The sequence below is a fragment of the Petromyzon marinus genome, unplaced genomic scaffold (genome assembly GCF_048934315.1).
Source record: "Petromyzon marinus isolate PM22_M1 ecotype Great Lakes invasive population unplaced genomic scaffold, UKy_Petmar_22M1.pri1.0 PM_G_Scaffold_9, whole genome shotgun sequence".
NCBI classification, from domain to species: domain Eukaryota; kingdom Metazoa; phylum Chordata; class Hyperoartia; order Petromyzontiformes; family Petromyzontidae; genus Petromyzon; species Petromyzon marinus.
In genome coordinates this window covers 2,062,309-2,083,944 of record NW_027423046.1, presented here as the reverse complement: position 1 = coordinate 2,083,944, position 21,636 = coordinate 2,062,309, and the positions used below count along the sequence as shown (strand labels likewise).

The following is a 21,636-nucleotide window of genomic DNA, read 5'->3' as shown; positions in this document are numbered from 1 at the left end:
ATAGCACAAAGTACTCACCTGACAGATTGCCGTGACGAGGCCTAGTCCCGTGCAAAGCCTCCGGCCTCGCCTAGATTGCCCGGCCGGCCGTGGCTGTGGGCTGGGCCGCTACCCCCCCCCCCCACCCCACAATAATCCTATTTAATCGCTATATTTTTAGTATCTACGACCCTATAATAGTAAGTGCACACATTGGGGTGGAGGGGGACAGAAGAGGACGTGACACTTTGATGAATTTACCTCAGCGTCACGTGTACATTTTTTGCATTTTGAATGAGAAATGGCGTCCCCCCTGCGGCGACGGCGTCTGTGCATTGCCAGGGGCAACGGCGTTTCGCGCATGCGCAGCAGTGAGCCGGTCGGCAAAAGTAAATAAATAAAGATAAATCGCACCAAAACGTTAATTAAAACACTTTAAAGGCGACGGACGGGAAAACGAAATAGCCTATACCAAGCGGGGGGCCCAGGGCGTGCCGCCTGGCAAAAAAATTTCCACGCGAACCCCGCGGTCCGAGAGCCAAATCCCTCGCAAGCGAGCGTACACAGACAGACAAAAAAAATGAGTTTTATAGGTTAAATAAAACAAAGTCAGTACAGTCGAAACTTGCACCTTTTAGTCCAAATCAAACTCAAGATCACCAATTTTTATACTTCCGACTGTATGTCGCTGTTAAATCCTCTAAACTTGCAGCAGTTTCTAGGACATTGCCGGGTGAATATTAGCAAATTAACACGAAGCACTGAATCATGCAGGGCGATGTACATCCTAATTCATTGGGGTGAAAGCAACTGCCTATCCAGCTGGGTGGTGCTGAAGGTTGGAGCGTTGAGCTAAGCATGGGAATGTTGCGAGTTCGAGCCTAAGCTGAGGTTCAACTCAGCCCATTAACCATCCTTCATCGGTAAAATGAGTTTGATTTCATGGGAAATCAGCAGTGGTTATGTAATAAAAATGCTTGCTCCATCCATAAGAATGTGGAATGTGTGACCACTATTTCAGAGCTTCCAACATAATATGAGCTTGTTTTGGGGGGGAGGAATGCTGCCATCATCATTATCGTCATTATCATCAGTTGACAAGACTTTATTGCATTACATCTCTCAGTTCATTAAGCTTTGCTCACTGTGTGATTAGCTTTCAAAGTAAGGTGGAATATCACAACTATGAGACTTAATACATGGACATGGCCGATATATAGTAATAATAGATATATGATGGTTCTGTTGTTGGTGGCGTTTTAGACAGATATAATATTTGGACATGGCCGATATATAGTAATAATAGATAAATGATGGTTCTGTTGTTGGCGGCGTTTTAGACAGATATAATATATGGACATGGCCGATATATAGTAATAATAGATATATGGTTCTGTTGTTGGTGGCGTTTTAGACATATAATACAAGGACATGGCCGATATATCGTAATAATGGAGAGATGATGGTTCTATTGTTGGCTGCGTTTTAGACAGATATAATACATGGACATGGCCGATATATAGTAATATAGTATTATATCTGTCTAACACGCTGCCAACAACATAACCATCATCTCTCTATTATTACTATATATCGGCAATATCCATGGATTATATCTGTCTAAAACGCCGTAAACAACAGATATAATACATGGACTTGGCCGATATATAGTAATAATAGAGAGATGATGGTTCTGTTGGTGGCGGCGTTTTAGACAGACATAATATATGGACATGGCCGATATCTAGAAATATAGCATTATATCTGTCTAAAACGCCGTCAATAACAGAACCATCATATATCTATTATTACTATATATCGTCCATGTCCATGTATTATATCTGTCTTAAACGCCGCAAACAACAGAACCTTCATCTCTCTATTATTACTATATTTTGGCCATGCCCATGTATTATATCTGTCTAAGACGCAGCAAACACCAGATATAATACATGGACTTGGCCGATATATAGTAATAATAGAGAGATGATTGTTCTGTTGTTGGTGGCGTTTTAGACAGATATAATACAAGGACATGGCCGATATATAATAATTATAATAGATATATGATGGTTCTGTTGTTGGCGGCATTTTAGACAGATATAATTCATGGACATGGCCGATATATAGTATAGTATTCTGTCTAAAACGCCACCAACAACAGAACCATCATCTATCTATTATTACTATATATCGGCCATGTCCATGTATTATATCTGTCTAAAACGCTGCCAACAACAGAACCATTACATATCTAATATTACTATATATCGGCCACGTCCATGCATTATATCTGTCTAAAACTCCCCCAACAACAGAAACATCATATATCTATTATTACTATATATCAGCCATGTCCATATATTATATGTCTAAAATGCCGCCAACAACAGAACCATCATCTATCTATTATTACTATATAATCGGCCAGTTCCATGTCTTATATTGTCTAAAACGCCGCCAACAACAGAACCATCATATAACTATTATTACCATATATCGGCCACGTCCATGTATTATATTGTCTAAAACGCTGCCAACAACTGAACCATCATCTATCTATTATTACTTTATTTCGGCCACGTCCATGTATTATATTGTCTAAAACGCCGCCAACAACAGAACCATCATCTATCTATTATTACTATATATCGGCATCGTCCATGTATTATATCTGTCTAAACCGCCGCAAACAACAGAACCATAATCTAAATATTATGTCTATACATCGGCCATGTCCATGTATTATAGCTGTCTAAAACGCCGCCAACAACGGAACCATCATCTATATATTATAACTATATATCGCCCATGTCCATGTATTTCATCTGTCTAAAACGCCGCCAACAACAGATCCATCATATATCTATTTTTACTATATATCGGCCATGTCCATGTATTACATCTGTCTAAAACGCCGCCAACAACAGATCCATCATATATCTATTTTTACTATATAACGGCCATGTCCATGTATTATATCTGTCTAAAACGCCGCCAACAACGGAACCATCATCTATATATTATAACTATATATCGACCATGTCCATGTATTTCATCTGTCTAAAACGCCGCCAACAACAGATCCATCATATATCTATTTTTACTATATATCGGCCATGTCCATGTATTATATCTGTCTAAAACGCCGCCAACAACAGATCCATCATATATCTATTTTTACTATATATCGGCCATGTCCATGTATTATATCTGTCTAAAACGCCGCCGAAACGGGACCATCATCTATATATTATAACTATATATCGACCATGTCCATGTATTATATCTGTCTAAAACGCCGCCAACAACAGAACCATCATCTATATATTATGTCTATATATCAGCCATGTACAAGTATTATGTCTAAAACGCCGCCAACAACACAACCATCATCTATCTATTATTACTATATATCGGCCATGTCCATATATTATATCTGTCTAAAACGCCGCCAACAACAGAACCATCATTTATCTATTATTACTATATATCGGCCACGTCCATGCATTATATCTGTTCAAAACGCCCCCAACAACAGAACCATCATATATCTATTATTACTATATATCGGCCATGTTCATACATTATATCTGTCAAAAACGCCGCCAACAACAGAACCATCACCTATCTATTATTACTATATATCGGCCACTTCCATGTATTATAGCTGTCTAAAACGCCGCCAACAACGGAACCATCATCTATATATTATGTCTATATATCGGCCATGTACAAGTATTATATCTGTCTAAAACGCCGCCAACAACAGAACCATCATCTATCTATTAGTACTATATATCGGCCACGTCCACGTATTATATTTTCTAAAACGCCGCCAACAACAGAACCATCATATATCTATTATTACTATATATCGGCCATGTCCATGTATTATATCTGTCTAAAACGCTGCCAACAACAGAACCATTATATATCTAATATTACTGTATATCGGCCACGTCCATGCATTATATCTGTCTAAAACTCCCCCAACAACAGAACCATCATATATCTATTATTACTATATATCAGCCATGTCCATATATTATGTCTAAAATGCCGCCAACAACAGAACCATCATCTATCTATTATTACTATATAATCGGCCAGTTCCATGTCTTATATTGTCTAAAACGCCGCCAACAACAGAACCATCATATAACTATTATTACCATATATCGGCCACGTCCATGTATTATATTGTCTAAAACGCTGCCAACAACAGAACCATCATCTATCTATTGTTACTTTATTTCGGCCACGTCCATGTATTATATTGTCTAAAACGCCGCCAACAACAGAACCATCATCTATATATTACTATATATCGGCATCGTCCATGTATTATATCTGTCTAAACCGCCGCAAACAACAGAACCATAATCTAAATATTACGTCTATACATCGGCCATGTCCATGTATTATAGCTGTCTAAAACGCCGCCAACAACGGAACCATCATCTATATATTATAACTATATATCGACCATGTCCATGTATTACATCTGTCTAAAACGCCGCCAACAACAGATCCATCATATATCTATTTTTACTATATATCGGCCATGTCCATGTATTATGTCTGTCTAAAACGCCGCCAACAACAGAACCATCATCTATATATTATGTCTATATATCGGCCATGTACAAGTATTATATCTGTCTAAAACGCCACTAACAACACAACCATCATCTATCTATTATTACTATATATCGGCCATGTCCATGTATTATATCTGTCTAAAACGCCGCCAACAACAGAACCATTATATATCTATTATTACTATATATCGGCCACGTCCATGCATTATATCTGTTCAAAACGCCCCCAACAACAGAACCATCATATATCTATTATTACTATATATCGGCCATGTTCATACATTATATCTGTCAAAAACGCCGCCAACAACAGAACCATCACCTATTTATTATTACTATATATCGGCCACTTCCATGTATTATAGCTGTCTAAAACGCCGCCAACAACGGAACCATCATCTATATATTATGTCTATATATCGGCCATGTACAAGTATTATATCTGTCTAAAACGCCGCCAACAACAGAACCATCATCTATCTATTAGTACTATATATCGGCCACGTCCATGTATTATATTGTCTAAAACGCCGCCAACAACATAACCATCATCTATCTATTATTACTATATTTCGGCCACTTTCATGTATTATATTGTCTAAAACGCCGCCAACAACAGAACCATCATATATCTAATATTACTATATATCGGCCATATCCATGTAATATATCTGTCTAAAACGCCGCCAACAACATAACCATCATCTATCTATTATTACTATATTTCGGCCACTTTCATGTATTATATTGTCTAAAACGCCGCCAACAACAGAACCATCATCTATATATTACTATATATCGGCATCGTCCATGTATTATATCTGTCTAAACCGCCGCAAACAACAGAACCATAATCTAAATATTACGTCTATACATCGGCCATGTCCATGTATTATAGCTGTCTAAAACGCCGCCAACAACGGAACCATCATCTATATATTATAACTATATATCGACCATGTCCATGTATTACATCTGTCTAAAACGCCGCCAACAACAGATCCATCATATATCTATTTTTACTATATATCGGCCATGTCCATGTATTATGTCTGTCTAAAACGCCGCCAACAACAGAACCATCATCTATATATTATGTCTATATATCGGCCATGTACAAGTATTATATCTGTCTAAAACGCCACTAACAACACAACCATCATCTATCTATTATTACTATATATCGGCCATGTCCATGTATTATATCTGTCTAAAACGCCGCCAACAACAGAACCATTATATATCTATTATTACTATATATCGGCCACGTCCATGCATTATATCTGTTCAAAACGCCCCCAACAACAGAACCATCATATATCTATTATTACTATATATCGGCCATGTTCATACATTATATCTGTCAAAAACGCCGCCAACAACAGAACCATCACCTATCTATTATTACTATATATCGGCCACTTCCATGTATTATAGCTGTCTAAAACGCCGCCAACAACGGAACCATCATCTATATATTATGTCTATATATCGGCCATGTACAAGTATTATATCTGTCTAAAACGCCGCCAACAACAGAACCATCATCTATCTATTAGTACTATATATCGGCCACGTCCATGTATTATATTGTCTAAAACGCCGCCAACAACATAACCATCATCTATCTATTATTACTATATTTCGGCCACTTTCATGTATTATATTGTCTAAAACGCCGCCAACAACAGAACCATCATATATCTAATATTACTATATATCGGCCATATCCATGTAATATATCTGTCTAAAACGCCGCCAACAACATAACCATCATCTATCTATTATTACTATATTTCGGCCACTTTCATGTATTATATTGTCTAAAACGCCGCCAACAACAGAACCATCATATATCTAATATTACTATATATCGGCCATATCCATGTATTATATCTGTCTAAAACGCCGCCAACAACAGAACCATCATCTTTCTATTATTACTATATATCGGCCATGTCCATGTATCATATCTGTCTAAAACGCCGCCCATCATCTGTCTATTATTACTATATTTCAGCATCCTCCATGTATTATATGTCTAAAACGCCGCCAACAACAGAACCATTATCTGTCTAAAACGCCGCCAACAACAGATCCATCATATATCTATTATTACTATATATTGGCCATGTCATGTATTGTCTGTCTAAAACGCCGCCAACAACAGAACCATCATATATCCATTATTACTATATATCGGCCATGTCCATGTATTAAATTGTCTAAAACGCCGCCAACAACGGAACCATCATATATATTACTATATATCGGCCATGTCCATGTATTAAATCTGTCTAAAACGCCGCTAACAACAGAACGATCATCTATCTATTATTACTATATATCGGCTACTTCCATGTATTATATTGTCTAAAACGCCGCCAACAATAAAACCATCATATATCTATTATTACTATATATCGGCCACGTCCATGTATTATATTGTCTAAAACGCCGCCAACAACAGAACCATCATCTATATATTATGTTTATATATCGGCCATGTCCATGTATTATAGCTTTCGTGACTGCAGGAATTCATATTCTTTGGTTCTTTCGGTAAAGTCACGTAGGTAGAAAAAATATAATAGATCACGACGTTTCGATCGCAACACAAGCGACCATCTTCAGGTGTGAAACAAACACAGGCGGACTGCTGACGTAGGAGAAAGAGCCGCTGCAACAAGAGGTTATATAGGATATTGGTGGGCCCAACCCACTGATAAGTGGGTGGAGCTAGAGAAGGAATTTGTACCTAAATGTAAATGTGGGAGATTAGCATGTCAACGTGAGATGGCCCAATGTCAGAGAGCCGGGCAACAGGAACAAAAACCCCTAAGAGCAAGAGGTACACATGATGAGAGACACACAGAGAGTCGGAATAACAGCTGACATAGGCTGGTAGGAGGGAAAGATCACAGTCAGTTAAGAATTTACTTGGTTAATAAAGTCCTTCCAATGATTGCTCAGTTTGTACCCATCTTCTCGGTTGAAGTTGTTTGTGTTTATATATCTGGATGGCTTCATGAGCAAATCTCTGAAGGTAGCCGGTAGGTTTGCAGAGTAACTCCGTATTGGAAAAATATATTTCGTGTGAGCCCACAGCGTTAAAACAATGATCGGCAATGGCAGAGGTATTGGTCCTACCGTGTTTCAGATCTGCCTTGTGTTCACGAACACGGTCCGAGACATGTCATTTCGTTTCCCCAATGTAACTGCTGCCGCAACCATAACTCCGTTTCTAGACAACAGGCTATTGCATGTCAGGAATCACATCCTTTACAGATGGGATTAAATCACACACACAAACTGACACACACTGACACACACAGAGGATTTATAATGGTTGTCTCTCTCTCTCTCAGGGGATTCATAATAGCGCTCTCTCTCTTTCTCAATGGATTCATAATGGCTGTGTCTCTCTGGGGATTTGCAATGGTTAAGACGGAGACATCGAGATGCTGGGTTTCCAGCTCTGGGTCCATGTGTATCAGCATCTCCTTTGGCCGCGCGTCTCTTCAAGGAGGGTCCTGGCGGCATGGCCTCGCAGAGACAATCAGAACACCCAAGGCAACGAAATCAACAGGACGCAGCAAACAAAGACAGCCTGGTCAAGATGGGGAAGCGTTTTAATGTTTGCATTCACGCTCTCGAGCATCCCGGCGGAAGCGGCGAGAAGAAGCGATTCACGGACCGCCCTTAAAAGCTGGGGGTTATGATCAAGCGCTTGGAGCCAACGGAGAAAAACAAAAAACCGGGGGTCCAAATTGGTCAACGGTGGCTTCCCCTAATACAGGTTTTGTATTTATTTTGGTGTTAGATCCCTTATCAGTGACTACACTCAGACCTGTCAACCCCTTATCAGTGACTACACTCAGACCTGTCAACCCCCTATCAATGCCTACACCCAGACCTAACAATCTCTAATCAATGGCTACACCCAGACCTGTCAACCCCTTATCAGTGCCTACACCCAGACCTGTCAATCTCTAATCAATGCCTACACCCAGACCTGTCAATCTCTAATCAATGCCTACACCCAGACCTGTCAACCCCTTATCAGTGCCTACACCCAGACCTGTAAATCTCTAATCAATGCCTACACCCAGACCTGTCAATCTCTAATCAATGCCTACACCCAGACCTGTCAACCCCTTATCAGTGCCTACACCCAGACCTGTCAATCTATAATCAATGCCTACACCCAGACTGTCAATCTCTAATCAATGCCTACACCCAGATCTGTCAATCTCTAATCAATGCCTAAACCCTGACCTGTCAACCCCTTATCAGTGCCTACACCCAGACCTGTCAATCCCTATTCAGTGCCTACACCCAGACCTGTCAACCCCTAATCATACAAACTCCACTCACTCTCACTGTAGAATAGGGGGAGATAGAACAGGGGGAGATTATACAAATTATCAGACAAGCTACTTCACGTGACTTTCAGCCACGGATTATTCAATGCGCATAACTGTAGTTTGCGGCTACATGAACCAACTGTTCGATCAATAAAACACAGACACAAGACCGTGTATTATTAGGCCCACCCTAGACTTACTGGACGTGTGCGACCCACTCGGCCCAAACTCAGTCCGCTGGTCGTCTGGACCTTCATTGGTGTCTACGCCTTGGTAATTGAGACGTTAACTACCTTACCTGATATACAGGAGGTCGTGGTTGTAATTACTGGTAAAAGCATCTCAGTGTCTTGGGGTTCCCTCCCAGTTTCTTGCGTTTCTCTCCCGGCTTCCAGAGGGGCTCTGCGTCGTTCTGCTGGGCTCGCCCCGCATCGCCTCCTTCACCCGCGCGGGCAGCGACTCGAAGAGCTCTTCCTCCACCACCAGCCCCCCGCGCCTCAGCTCCGCGCACTCCCCCAGCTCGGCCGGCAGCTCCGTCAGCCGGTTCCCCACCAGCTCCAACCTGCGCAGCCTCCTCAGCCTCCCCACCAGGCCGCTGAGTTCGCACAGCTCGTTGTTGGCGAGCGCCAGCGTCCGCAATCCCTCGCACCGGAACAACTCATCGGGCAGACGCCGCAGGGCGTTGCCCGACAGAAGGAGGGTGCTCAGCTGAGTCAGCAGCCACACGTCGGGCGGCAGGGCAGCGATGGCGTTGCGGCTCAGGTCGAGGACGCGCAGGTCGTGCAGGCGGAGCAGCCCCGCGGGCAGCTCGCCCTCGATGAGATTCCCGTCGAGGAAGAGCGAGCGCAGGGCCGGCGACCCCGCCCCCGCCGCGAACCGTGGGACGCTCACGAGGGCGTTGTCCGAAAGGCGCAGGACGGCGAGGCGCTCCCAGGCGGCCGCCGGCAGCGACGCGTCATCGCCGTCGCCCAGCGAGCGGAGGCCGTTGCGGGACAGGTCGAGGTCGCTCAAGCGTCCCAGCGCCAGCAGGGGCCGCGGAAGCTCGGCGGGCTCCAGGCCGCAGCGCGTCAGCCGCAGCGTCTCCAAGCCGCGCAGCTTGCTCAGGGGCGCCGGCGACTCGAGGCGCACGCCGCCGTTGTCGAGGGCGAACGAGCGCAGGCCGCCGCCAGCGACGGCGGCCAGGCCGGGCGGGAGGCGGGCGACGCTTGTCGTCAGGCGCAGGCCCCGCAGGCGCCTGAGGCCGCCCAGCGGCTTAAGGAGCGCGGGCGTCAGGGGCCCCTCCAGGGACAGCTCCTCCAGGTGGCGCATTTCACGCAGCCAGCCCGGGACCTCCGCCTTGACCGCAAACTTCACCTGCAAGAGGGCGCGGGGGGGGCGGACGCCGCGAACGGCAACGGTGAATATCGGTCCCCGACACTGCGACTTAAATACATTTGGTGGGGGAGGTGACTTTTTGGTGATGTCATGGCCGGGTCAGTGGAGCCGAATGGACCGCTCCGACCGACCCACCCTCGCGCCCGCCCGCCCATCCACCCACCCAGGCACCTCCAACTGGTGCAGCTCCTCGCTGAGGAAGGCGAGTGCGCGATTGTCAACGCTCACAGTGCAGTTCAGCAGCCGGAGTTGGTGCAGGTTCACCAACTGCACCACCGCCGCCCCCAGCGCCACCCCGTGCATCGAGTCCAGCGTCAGCACCTTCGGTGGGGGATTGGGTATGAGGGTGAGTGAGTTGGTGGGTGAGTGGGTGTGTGGGTCAGTGGGTATGTGGGTGAGTTGGTTGGGCGAGTGGGTGAGTTGGTAGACGAGTGGATGTGTGGGTGAGTGAGTTGGTGGGTGAGTGGGTGTGTGAGTTGGTGGGTGTATGGGTGAGTGGATGGGTGTGTGGGTGAGTGGGTTAGTGAGTGAGTGGGTGTGTGGGTGGGTGTGTGCGTGGGTGGGTGTGTTGGCGAGTGAGTGGGTGAGTGAGCAAGTGGGTGGGTGTGTGCGCGAGTGGTTGGGTGGGTGTGTGGGTGAGTTGGTGGGTAAGTGGGTGTCTGGATGAGTGGGTGGGTGTGTGGGTGAGTTAGTGGGTCAGTGGGTGTGTGAGTTGGTGGGTGTATGGGTGAGTGGGTGGGTGTGTGGGTGAGTGGGTTGGTGAGTGAGTGAGTGGGTGTGTGGGTGGGTGTGTGCATGGGTGGGTGTGTTGGCAAGCGAGTGGGTGAGTGAGCAAGTGGGTGGGTGTGTGCGAGAGTGGTTGGGTGGGTGTGTGGGCGAGTTGGTGGGTAAGTGGGTGTCTAGGTGAGTGAATTGGTGGGTGAGTGAGCAGGTGGGTGGGTGGGTGGGTGCATGGGTGTGTCCACAGGCACCTGTATCTGAGTGAGGCGGTATGTGTCCACTGGCACCGCTGCCAGCTTGCAGAGGCGTAGCTCGCTCTCGCCCTGCGCGTTGATCTCCAGTAGCCCCGTCAGATGCGACAGGGTCCACGCTTGATCCACGTTGACCTGCCTCAGCTTATTTTCGCTCACCTGCAGCAGCAGCAACAGCACCAGCAGCCAAGCGTGGATGGATTTTATTTGTTTCAGCAGCGAGGGCCCAATGAGCCGTACCGCCCCATGTTATACATATGTAGTGAGCAGCTTCCGAGACACATCGCGTAGAGGCCTTCTTATTTATTCTCACACTGGACGATACGTATATGTAAACATCTCTACGTAGCTACACAACCCCATCGTCGGCGTCCAACTACACAGTTACTTGACTTAGCGCAGCCAGGACTCAGGACCCCCTCATGTACACCCCGGTGCGGCCAAGCCCCGCCTCCGGCCACGTCCCCTTCCAGAATCTTCAAGCAGGTTCCCGGAGCTTGCGGTCTGACTCAGCCTTTGACCTTTACTACCGATACGCCCCCCCCCTTATAATTAGTCATTACATAACTTGCCCATAACTATAATTACCCCTCCAGGCCGACAGGTGGCACCCTGTCATTACACATAGACTAACACGGCCCATAGACTCAGACAGAGACCCAAAGACTCAACATCCCCCCGTATAGCCTCGATGGACTGTTGGGGCAAGTGCTGTTAGCGAGCACCGATGCAGGCCAGGCCAGAACGGCACACGAGGGGGTGGGTGGCCAGCACCACGCTCACCACACAGAGACCCACAGTTTGTTGTCCTAACCCCGCATCTCAGATCAGCGCGGTCGGCTCCGTCCAGTGTACGGCGTGCGTGCAGCGCACAGCGTGCTCTGCGAGCGGCTTCTCCTCACCTCGGACAGGAAGACGGAGAACTTGGATGCGTAGCAGGGGTCGTACTTGTCCACTAGGTGCAGGAGGAAGGCGAAGTCGTTGCGCACATCCGGAATGTCGTCCACCCCCGTCTCCTGGCGCGTCTCCGCGAAGCTGTACTCCTTGAGCCTGCAGTGTCAGCGCCCCCCCCACCCCCCAGCACAGAGAACTCAGTGCCCGTCGACCCTTGTCCCGACGCGGAAGATCTCCCACGAAGCCAATAGTAAAACGTTACATTTAGATCTTTGTTGCAGTGTCGCCGTCCGCGCTAACCGCGTCTCCACGATCGCCGAAAAGCCCGTAGGCCAAAGCCAGAAGGCTGCCAGACGGCGATCCGGTGCCACACAACCGCTCTGCGGCAGCACCGCCGCCCCCCCCCTCTCACCTGCAGGTCACCACCCAGTAGACGACGTAGGCACAGGTGAGCGCGTAAACACACATCGTGGTCGCGTAGGCCATCCACATCATGCGGAAGATGCGCCACAGCCCGTGGACGCAGTAGAAGTTCCCGTAGCCCGTGATGTACTCGCCTTCCACGCAGTGGATGTGGTAGCGCATATTGGGGCAGGCGTAGCCGGTGTACGCGAGCACCACCAGCGCCTGCAGCAAGCGGGCCGCCGTCTGCAACACGTATATCCTGTGGAGCCCGCCGCCCGCCTCCGTGTGAGCGCGGAGTTTCTTCACCTTCTCGAAGAGAGCCTTGGCCTGCTCGCCCTCCTTCTTGTCCAGGATGCGATCATCCGATGGCGTCCGCCGGTCCTCGCTCTGCCCCGGGGGGGACCGGTCGGGTGGTGCGGCCTCGCCGGGGTCGACAAACTGGACGGAGGGCCGGGGCGGTCCCGGCGGAGACTCAGGAGGCAGCTTCTCCATGGGGATTTCGCCGGATCTCGGGTCGCTGCGTACGTGGGATTGCGTGGACATCGGGCAACGCGTCATGACGCAGAGAAGCACAGAGACCCATAGAGACTCACAGAGACCCTTAGAGACTCAGAGACCCATAGAGACTCACAGAGACCCGCAGAGACCCACAGAGACCCATAGAGACTCACAGAGACCCATAGAGACTCAGCGACCCATAGAGACTCAATGAGACCCATAGAGACTCACAGAGACCCATGGAGACTCACAGAGATCCTTAGAGACTCAGAGACCCATAGAGACTCACAGAGACCCACAGAGACCCACAGAGACCCATAGAGACCCACAGAGACCCATAGAGACTCACAGATACCCGCAGAGACCCATCGAGACTCACAGAGACCCGTAGAGACCCACAAAGACCCATACAGACTCACAGACACCCACATCACACACGCACACAAAGATCCCCTGTATAGCCTTAACAGACGGTAGGGGCAAGTGCTGTTAGCGAGCACTTATGAAGGCTGGAATTGTACAAGAGGGGGTGGGTGGCCAGCACCACGCCTGGTCGCCTTTGTCTCCCCAGTGGCGATGTTTACCAGGTACTCATTTGAGACCGAGTCGACCTAGGGGAGGCCCAGAACTGGTTCAGATAATCGTCGCTGGTCTTGGCCGTGAGCGGGAATCGAACCTGGGTCGCCGGGTTCATAGCGCAGGTCGCTAACCGCTTCACTACCGCTCCCCACAAAAACAAAACAAAGATCCCCCGTATAGCCTTAACAGACTGTAGGGGCAAGTGCTGTTAGCGAGCACCTATGAAGGCTGGAACGGTATACGAGGGGGTGGGCAGCCAGCACGACGCCCGACCGCCTTTGTCTCCGCAGTGGCAATGTTTTTATTCACCACACCAGGTACTCATTTGAGGCTGAGTCGACCTAGGGGAGGCCCAGGACCGGTTCAGATAATCGTCACTGGTGTTAGCCGTGAGCGGGAATCGAACCCGGGTCGCCAGGTTCATACCACAGCAGCGCGCTAACCGCTATACTACCGCTCCCCACACACACGTCACACACACGTACACACACACGCACACCGCCAACCGTAAGCCAAACCGGTTATGAAACGCAGGGGGATAGAGATATGTGTGAACGGGCTCGCTGCCCCAAACCCACGCGGGGTCCCCCTGCAGGGAGAAAGGGGAACTTTTTAGGTTTTTTTTACTTAAGGGGGGAAGGAATGACAAAGGCAAGAGAGGGGATAATAATAACCAGGAAGGAGCCGTGGGCCGTCTCTCCGTCAGCCCCCTTCTGACCTGCAGCTCCCCGCCGTGGCGGGCAGCGACGGCCGCAACGCCGCCGCCGTTGTTGCCACCCCATCAAGCGCGGCCTCGTGGACGGCGTGCGTGGTCCACTGCGAATCCATGCACTTGCCCAGCACGGACACAAAGTGCTCAATCTTGGAGCTCGTCTCCGGGAACCTGAACCAGAAGTTTCTGGTGGCCGTCAGGACGAGCGTGTGCAGCACCACGAGGTGCGGGAAGTACTTGCTGATCCACAGCACCGCGTTGTCGTAGCAGAACTGGTTGATCAACCGGTACTGGTACTGGTCGAAGCCGGTCTGGGCGAGTGTGGGAACGCACGCAGAAGGGCAAAGTGAACTGGCGTGGCGGTGATATCGCATGCCCCTCCCTTGCAGGGTGACAGAGCTGGCTCAAATCTGGCTTTCGCCTGATGATGCCGGTTGTAATTACTGGCAAAACGTCACCGTACTCAAGATCGTCAATGTTGTGGCTTTGCTCTCCAACACACTGGTGTGCTGTACTAGGATATTACACTATACACTACACTATATATTACACTATACATTACACTATCACGTACATTACAATATACACTACACTATAAATTACACTATACACTACACTACTATACACTACACTATACATTACACTATACACTACACACCACACGTTATACTATACACTACACTATACATTACACTATACACTACACTATATATTACAATACACTATACATTACACTATACACTACACACCACATTATAGTATTCACTACACTATACATTACACTATACATTACACTACACTATACATTACACTACACTATACATTACACCACACGTTATACATTACACTACACTATACATTACACTATAATGTACATTACAATATACACTGCACTATACATTACACTATACACTACACTACTATAGACACTATACATTACAGTTTAACACGTAGGCTTTCGCGACCAATATTATTCTTAATAAAGGTTTTTGGGTTAGATCGCGTTTATTTTAATGTGTCGTAACCCTCCACCACCCGACACGGCCAATCAGCAAAAAAAAGTGTCACGTTGACAAAAGACAAATAATTCACTACTTTAGCCCACCGGTGTGTTGAAGAGTGAATCCACATTTACAGATTGAGTACGACGTTTCGCTGGTAAATACATCCAGCATCATCGGGCAATTCGCCAGAATGGTAAAGCCCTCGCTTGCTCCCGGTTTTATATAGAGCAGCAGGATGACGTCATCACTTAACTCATATCAGGTGCAGTGATTAGAGGCGGAGGGGGGGGGTATTGTAATTATATAATCGATTAGTAATCAGTCATTGGTTATGATTAGTAATGAGTTGTAGATTAGTAATTCTTTAAATCAAAATGTAATGTGTATTATTTAATAATACGCTTCCAGGCCGCACTAAGCCGGTAGCTGTCAGAGCGATTAAAGTTATTCTTGTTCCTCTCAATTTCAATGGATTCTCTAATTAGTCTTTGCCAGTAATAATTAGTTTTACACACCACTGCAACATTGTCAAAATCAATTGAGTGTCCTTGTTGACAAGCATGTTCTGCCACTGCCGACAGTTGTGTTTGAGATAATTTAATATTTCTCTGATGTTCTTTTAGTCTTACGCTGATGTTACGTCCCGTCTGCCCAATGTAGCAGCTGCCACATGAACAATTAATCCGATATACACCTTCTGTTGATAGTTTAGGTAATGCGTCTTTAGTGCAAGATACTAGTTTTTGAATATTGTGTACTGTACCAAATCTTACTGTAATGTTTTGCTTTTGCAAAACACGGGCTAATTTGTCAGTTACTCCTGAGATATATGGAATTTTTATTGTTTTAACAATCTGGTCGCTTTCAGCAGTATTGCTTTGCGATCGTGATTTGGCATTCAATGCTCTGTTAATTTGAGCATTATTGTAGCCATTCTGTCGTAGTGCGTCTTTAACGTGTTTAATCTCTCTCACTAGACTCTCACCATCTGACACTGTTTTAGCCCGATGTATGAGCGTCTTGATAAGAGAGGATTTCTGAGCTGGATGATGATGTGATTCTGCATTCAGATAGGCATCAGTGTGCGTTTGCTTTCTGTAAACGCTGTGTGTTATTTTACCGTTTAGGCCATGTCCAAGCAAAATATCTAGGAATGGGAGTGTGTTATTCACCTCCATTTCCATGGTGAACTGGATGGCCGGGTTTTGTGCATTGAGATGATTTAGAAAATCATTAAGTGTATCTTTACCATGTGGCCAGACAACCAAAGTGTCATCCACATATCTAAACCAAAAGGATGGTTTTAATGTGCTCGAGGCAAGTGCTCTTATTTCAAAGTTTTCCATGTACAAATTTGCTATAGCAGGAGATAAAGGAGAACCCATTACTGCTCCTTCTTTTTGTTTAAAGAAATCCCCTCTCCATAAGAAGTAAGTGTTATTTAAACAATGGCCAGCAAGTTTCGGAATATCTTTTGGTAAACCGGTTTTCTTTACTAGTGTATCAAGTAATTTAAGCGATTCGTCCACTGGAACCTTAGTGAATAGAGAAATCACATCAAAACTTACCAGAATATCATCAGGAGTAAGTTTAATATCTTTAATCACATTCACAAGATGTTCTGAATTTTTTATGAATGAAGATGTCTTACCGATGTAGGGCTGTATTTGTTTGGTTATATATTTTGCTAATTGATATGTGGCAGAGCCAATTGTACTGACTATGGGTCGTAATGGGATGCCGATTTTATGAATCTTTGGTAGCCCATAGAGTCTAGGTGGTTTTGAGGCCCTTGGCTTAATTAGGTATTGCTCATTTTTAGGGATTAATGAATTTGCAATTATTGCAGTGGTCTTACGTTCTAAAGTATTAGTTGGATCTCGTTTAATTTTAATGTAAGTACTTTCCTCTAGTAAATTTCTAATTTTATTATCATAATCGGCTCGTGACATCACTACAGTAGTGCGGCCTTTATCAGCTGCTAGGATTTGGATATCCTTATTTACACGCAGCTCTCTTAAGGCTTTTGCCATTACCCCACGCACAATTCCAGTGGATGAGATAATTGCTGAGGTAGAATCAGCAGTTAGACTCCTTCCACATAATGAGGCAGAGATAACTAGACATGAGGTTGCTAAAATAATTGGGAATAGCAAAGTTCCAAAAGTAAATATTAGCTCTACCAGCGAAACGTCACAGTACTCAAACTGTAAATGTGGATTCACTCTTCAACACACCGGTGGGCTAAAGTAGTGAATTATTTGTCTTTTGTCAACGTGACACTTTTTTTTTTGCTGATTGGCCGTGTCGGGTGGTGGAGGGTTACGACACATTTATAAATAAACGCGATCTAACCCAAAAACCTTTATTATGAACTATACATTACACTATACACTACACTATACACTACACTACTATAGACACTATACATTACACTATACACTACACTATACACTACACTATACATGACACTATTCCTCGGGCAACTGTCGGTGGCGCAGCCGGCCTTTCCGCTGGCAACCAGCGGTTCCCCCCCTGCACGGTGGTGCCGAGCCGGCCCGAGGGGGACCCTCACTCACCCTGTGGGCCCTGGGGTTGGCCACGAGGTCCCTCAGCACAGTCTCGTTCCACTCCTTCAGATCCACGTCGAAGCCGCTCGGCACCGGCACACACAGGATGCGCTCGTTCATGTTCTGGGCGGAGGCGGGGGAAGTGGGTACCGCGTGACCGTGAGGAGCGGTCGTCATGGTCACGTGACGCTGTGTGGTCTCCTGGAGGACGCCGCTCCACGCAGGTGGTTCACTTTGCGCGATTCCCGGTGTGTACGGGGGGGGGGGGCAACCCATATCGACCCAAGATTCGCTCTCTAGCCAGCGCTTTGAGTTAGCTCGCACGCAGAGTTGGAACCCACGACCTCCTGCGTGCCAGGCGAGGTAGTTAACATCTCGCGGCCACCGTGCTGATGAGACATACGCAGAGTCCGAATATGCAGCAGGGGTCGGGGATGGAACCTATGACCTCCTACATACCAGGCGAGGTCGTCAATATCTCCCGGCCACCGTGGCGCGATGTTATACAATATCCATGAGCAAGGCGGCGACATTGATGAATGTGCGTGGGGGGGCTCTCTGGAGCGTTGTTGGAACGACGCACCTGCAGCATCCCGGCAAAGATGCCGATCATGAACATGGGCACGGAGAGCATGTCGCACAACACGTCCCACCAGGGCTGAAGGATCTTGAGGTCCTGGTGACCCTCCAATGAGAAGGAGGAGGTCAGGGCTCCGATGGGAATCATGACTCGGGCCGAGACTGCACACAAGCAGACATCAGGCGCGCAGAAACACGCACAGAGAGACACTCGCACAGAGACGCGCACATAGAGACGCACACAGAGACACACACAGAGACACACACACAGAGACACACACACACAGACACACACAGAGACACACACAGAGACACACACGCAGACATCAGGCGCGCAAAAACACGCACACAGAGACACTCGCACAGAGGCGCGCACACAGAGACACACACACAGAGACACACACACAGAGACACACACACAGAGACACGCACACAGAGACACATACACAGAGACACACACAGAGACACACACGCAGACATCAGGCGCGCAGAAACACACACACAGAGACACGCACACAGAAACACACACACAGAAACACACACACAGAGACACACACAGAGACACGCGCACAGAGACACACACACAGGCAACAAAGACACACACAGAGACACGCACACAGGCAACAGAGACACACACACAGAGACACGCACACAGACACACACAGACACACACACAGACACACACAGAGACACACACACAGAGACACGCACACAGAGACACGCACAGAGACACACACACACAGACACACACACAGAAACACACACAGAGACACGCGCACAGAGACACACACAGGCAACAAAGACGCACACAGAGACACCAACACAGGCAACAGAGACACACACACAGAGACACGCACACAGAGACACTCGCAAACAGAGACATTCGCACAGACACACACACAGGCAACAAAGACAAAGATCCCCTGTGTAGCCTTAACAGACTGTAGGGGCAAGTGCTGTTAGCGAGCAACTATGAAGGCCGGAACGGTACACGAGGGGGTGGGTGGCCAGCACCACGCCCGACCGCCTTTGTCTCCCTAGTGGCAATGTTTACACACCGCACCAGGTACTCATTTGAGGCTGAGTCGACCTAGGGGAGGCCCGGGACCGGTTCAGATAATCGTCACTGGTGTTGGCCGTGAGCGGGAATCGAACCCGGGTCGCCAGGTTCATAGCGCAGCGCGCTAACCGCTACACTATCGCTCCCCACAAGGCAACAAAGTCGCACACACAGACACGCACACAGAGACACACACAGAGGCAGACACACACAGGCAACAAAGACGCACACAGAGACACACACAGGCAGACACGCACACAGAGACACGCACACACAGAGACACACGCACACACAGGCAGACACACACAGAGGCGCACACAGAGACACACACACACAGACACACGCACACAGAGACACACACACACAGAGACACACACACAGACACACGCACAGAAACACGCACACAGACACTCGCACAGAGACTCGCACAGAGACACACAGAGACACGCACACACAGAGACACACGCACACACAGAGACACACACAGAGACACACACAGAGACACACAGAGACACAGACACACACACAGACACACACACAGACACACACAGAGACACACACACACAGAGACACACACAGACACACACACATACACACACAGACACAACACAAATGTCTCCCCGTGTAGTCTCCCTGACGGGCTGCGTGAGGCTGACAGACACACACAGACACACACACACACACAGAGACACACACACAGACACACACAGAGACACACACAGACACACACACACAGAGACACACACACAGAGACACACACACACAACACACACAGAGACACAACACAAATGTCTCCCCGTGTAGTCTCCCTGACGGGCTGCGTGAGGCTTACAGAGACACACACACACAGAGACACACACAGACACACACACACAGAGACACACACACACAACACACACAGAGACACAACACAAATGTCTCCCCGTGTAGTCTCCCTGACGGGCTGCGTGAGGCTGACAGAGCCCGCGCGTCTTTGTGGGCCTCAGGCTGTGAGGGCGAGAGGTCGGCTCCACTCTCTCACTCACCGCCCTCGTTGTTGTGTCGCTCGCTCTCGTTCACGTTTTTGTTTTATTATAGTCGTAGTAGTTGTTGATGTTACAGTATTAGTTATTAAAGCAGTTCATGTTTTTATTACTATTGTAATTGTTTATATTATTGCTGTTGTAAGTTGTTGATGTTATTATTGTTTATATTATTGCTGTTGTAAGTTGTTGATGTTATTATTAGTGTTATAGTTATGATTGTAGATGTTGTTATTATAGTAGTAGTTATACTTATGATTATAGATGTTGTGATGGGGTGGTTGTTAGTCTCCTCAGAACACACAGCCGCCTTCTCCCGCCAAAACGCGACACTTTGGTGGTGGAGGGAGAGGGTCGTGGGCGAAACCAACGCGAGCAGCGGGCGAGGAAGGGGTGAATGTAACTGGCGAACTTAAATTGTTTTAATTTAGGGGGGTACACAGCAAACCCCACCGTTCACTAACGCTAGCGAGCCCCTCTTGCTTCTTGTCGCTATGGATGAAATAATTAAACATCAAACAAATTCGCTACATTTATTCAGCGCGTCTTGAGTTTTGATGCTTTTCATACCCCTCCCCCTCTTCCGGGCTATGTTTGGTATAGTCCGAAACGCAGCAGCGCCTTATCTAGTCTATGCTATTTACCATGGGCCTTAATCCGGGCTATGAAATAAAGTTCAATATCACGTACAATGGAGTTGACCAATTAAAAAACACCCACAAAATGTCAACACTATGTGACTCGTGGTGGGAGGGGGGTTGCCATCTTGGTAAGGGAGAAGCCACCACACACCCCCCTACCCAAGGTGACCGCCCACACGTTGTTTGACTGGTTGTTGGGGAGAACCTCTGATAGCCAATAACGACTATTAGGCGACTATTCACACTCGACTATTGCGGAGCTGTAGAAGCCCATCACGCTTTTACCCCGTCGTGGTCTTTGCGCAGGCAAAGTGAGTTCTCAGGCCCGTAGGGGCGTACAGCCGTTTCAATACGGGCAAACAACAATACAAATCCGT

At 47.3% G+C, this 21,636-nt stretch overlaps 1 protein-coding gene across 1 annotated transcript; it reads right to left on the bottom strand.

Annotated features, from left to right (window-relative positions):
• Positions 1-8,197: 8,197 nt before the first annotated feature.
• Positions 8,198-20,962, bottom strand: LOC142921793 (volume-regulated anion channel subunit LRRC8E-like). Its single transcript, XM_076063127.1, has 9 exons — positions 20,622-20,962; positions 18,541-18,698; positions 17,967-18,080; positions 14,390-14,694; positions 12,602-13,111; positions 12,198-12,345; positions 11,296-11,454; positions 10,496-10,645; positions 8,198-10,303 (listed from the first exon to the last, which is right to left on the bottom strand). The coding sequence occupies exons 2-9, from the start codon at positions 18,682-18,684 to the stop codon at positions 9,293-9,295; spliced, it is 2,541 nt and encodes an 846-aa protein (XP_075919242.1). The 5' UTR covers positions 18,685-18,698; positions 20,622-20,962; the 3' UTR covers positions 8,198-9,292.
• Positions 20,963-21,636: the final 674 nt, after the last annotated feature.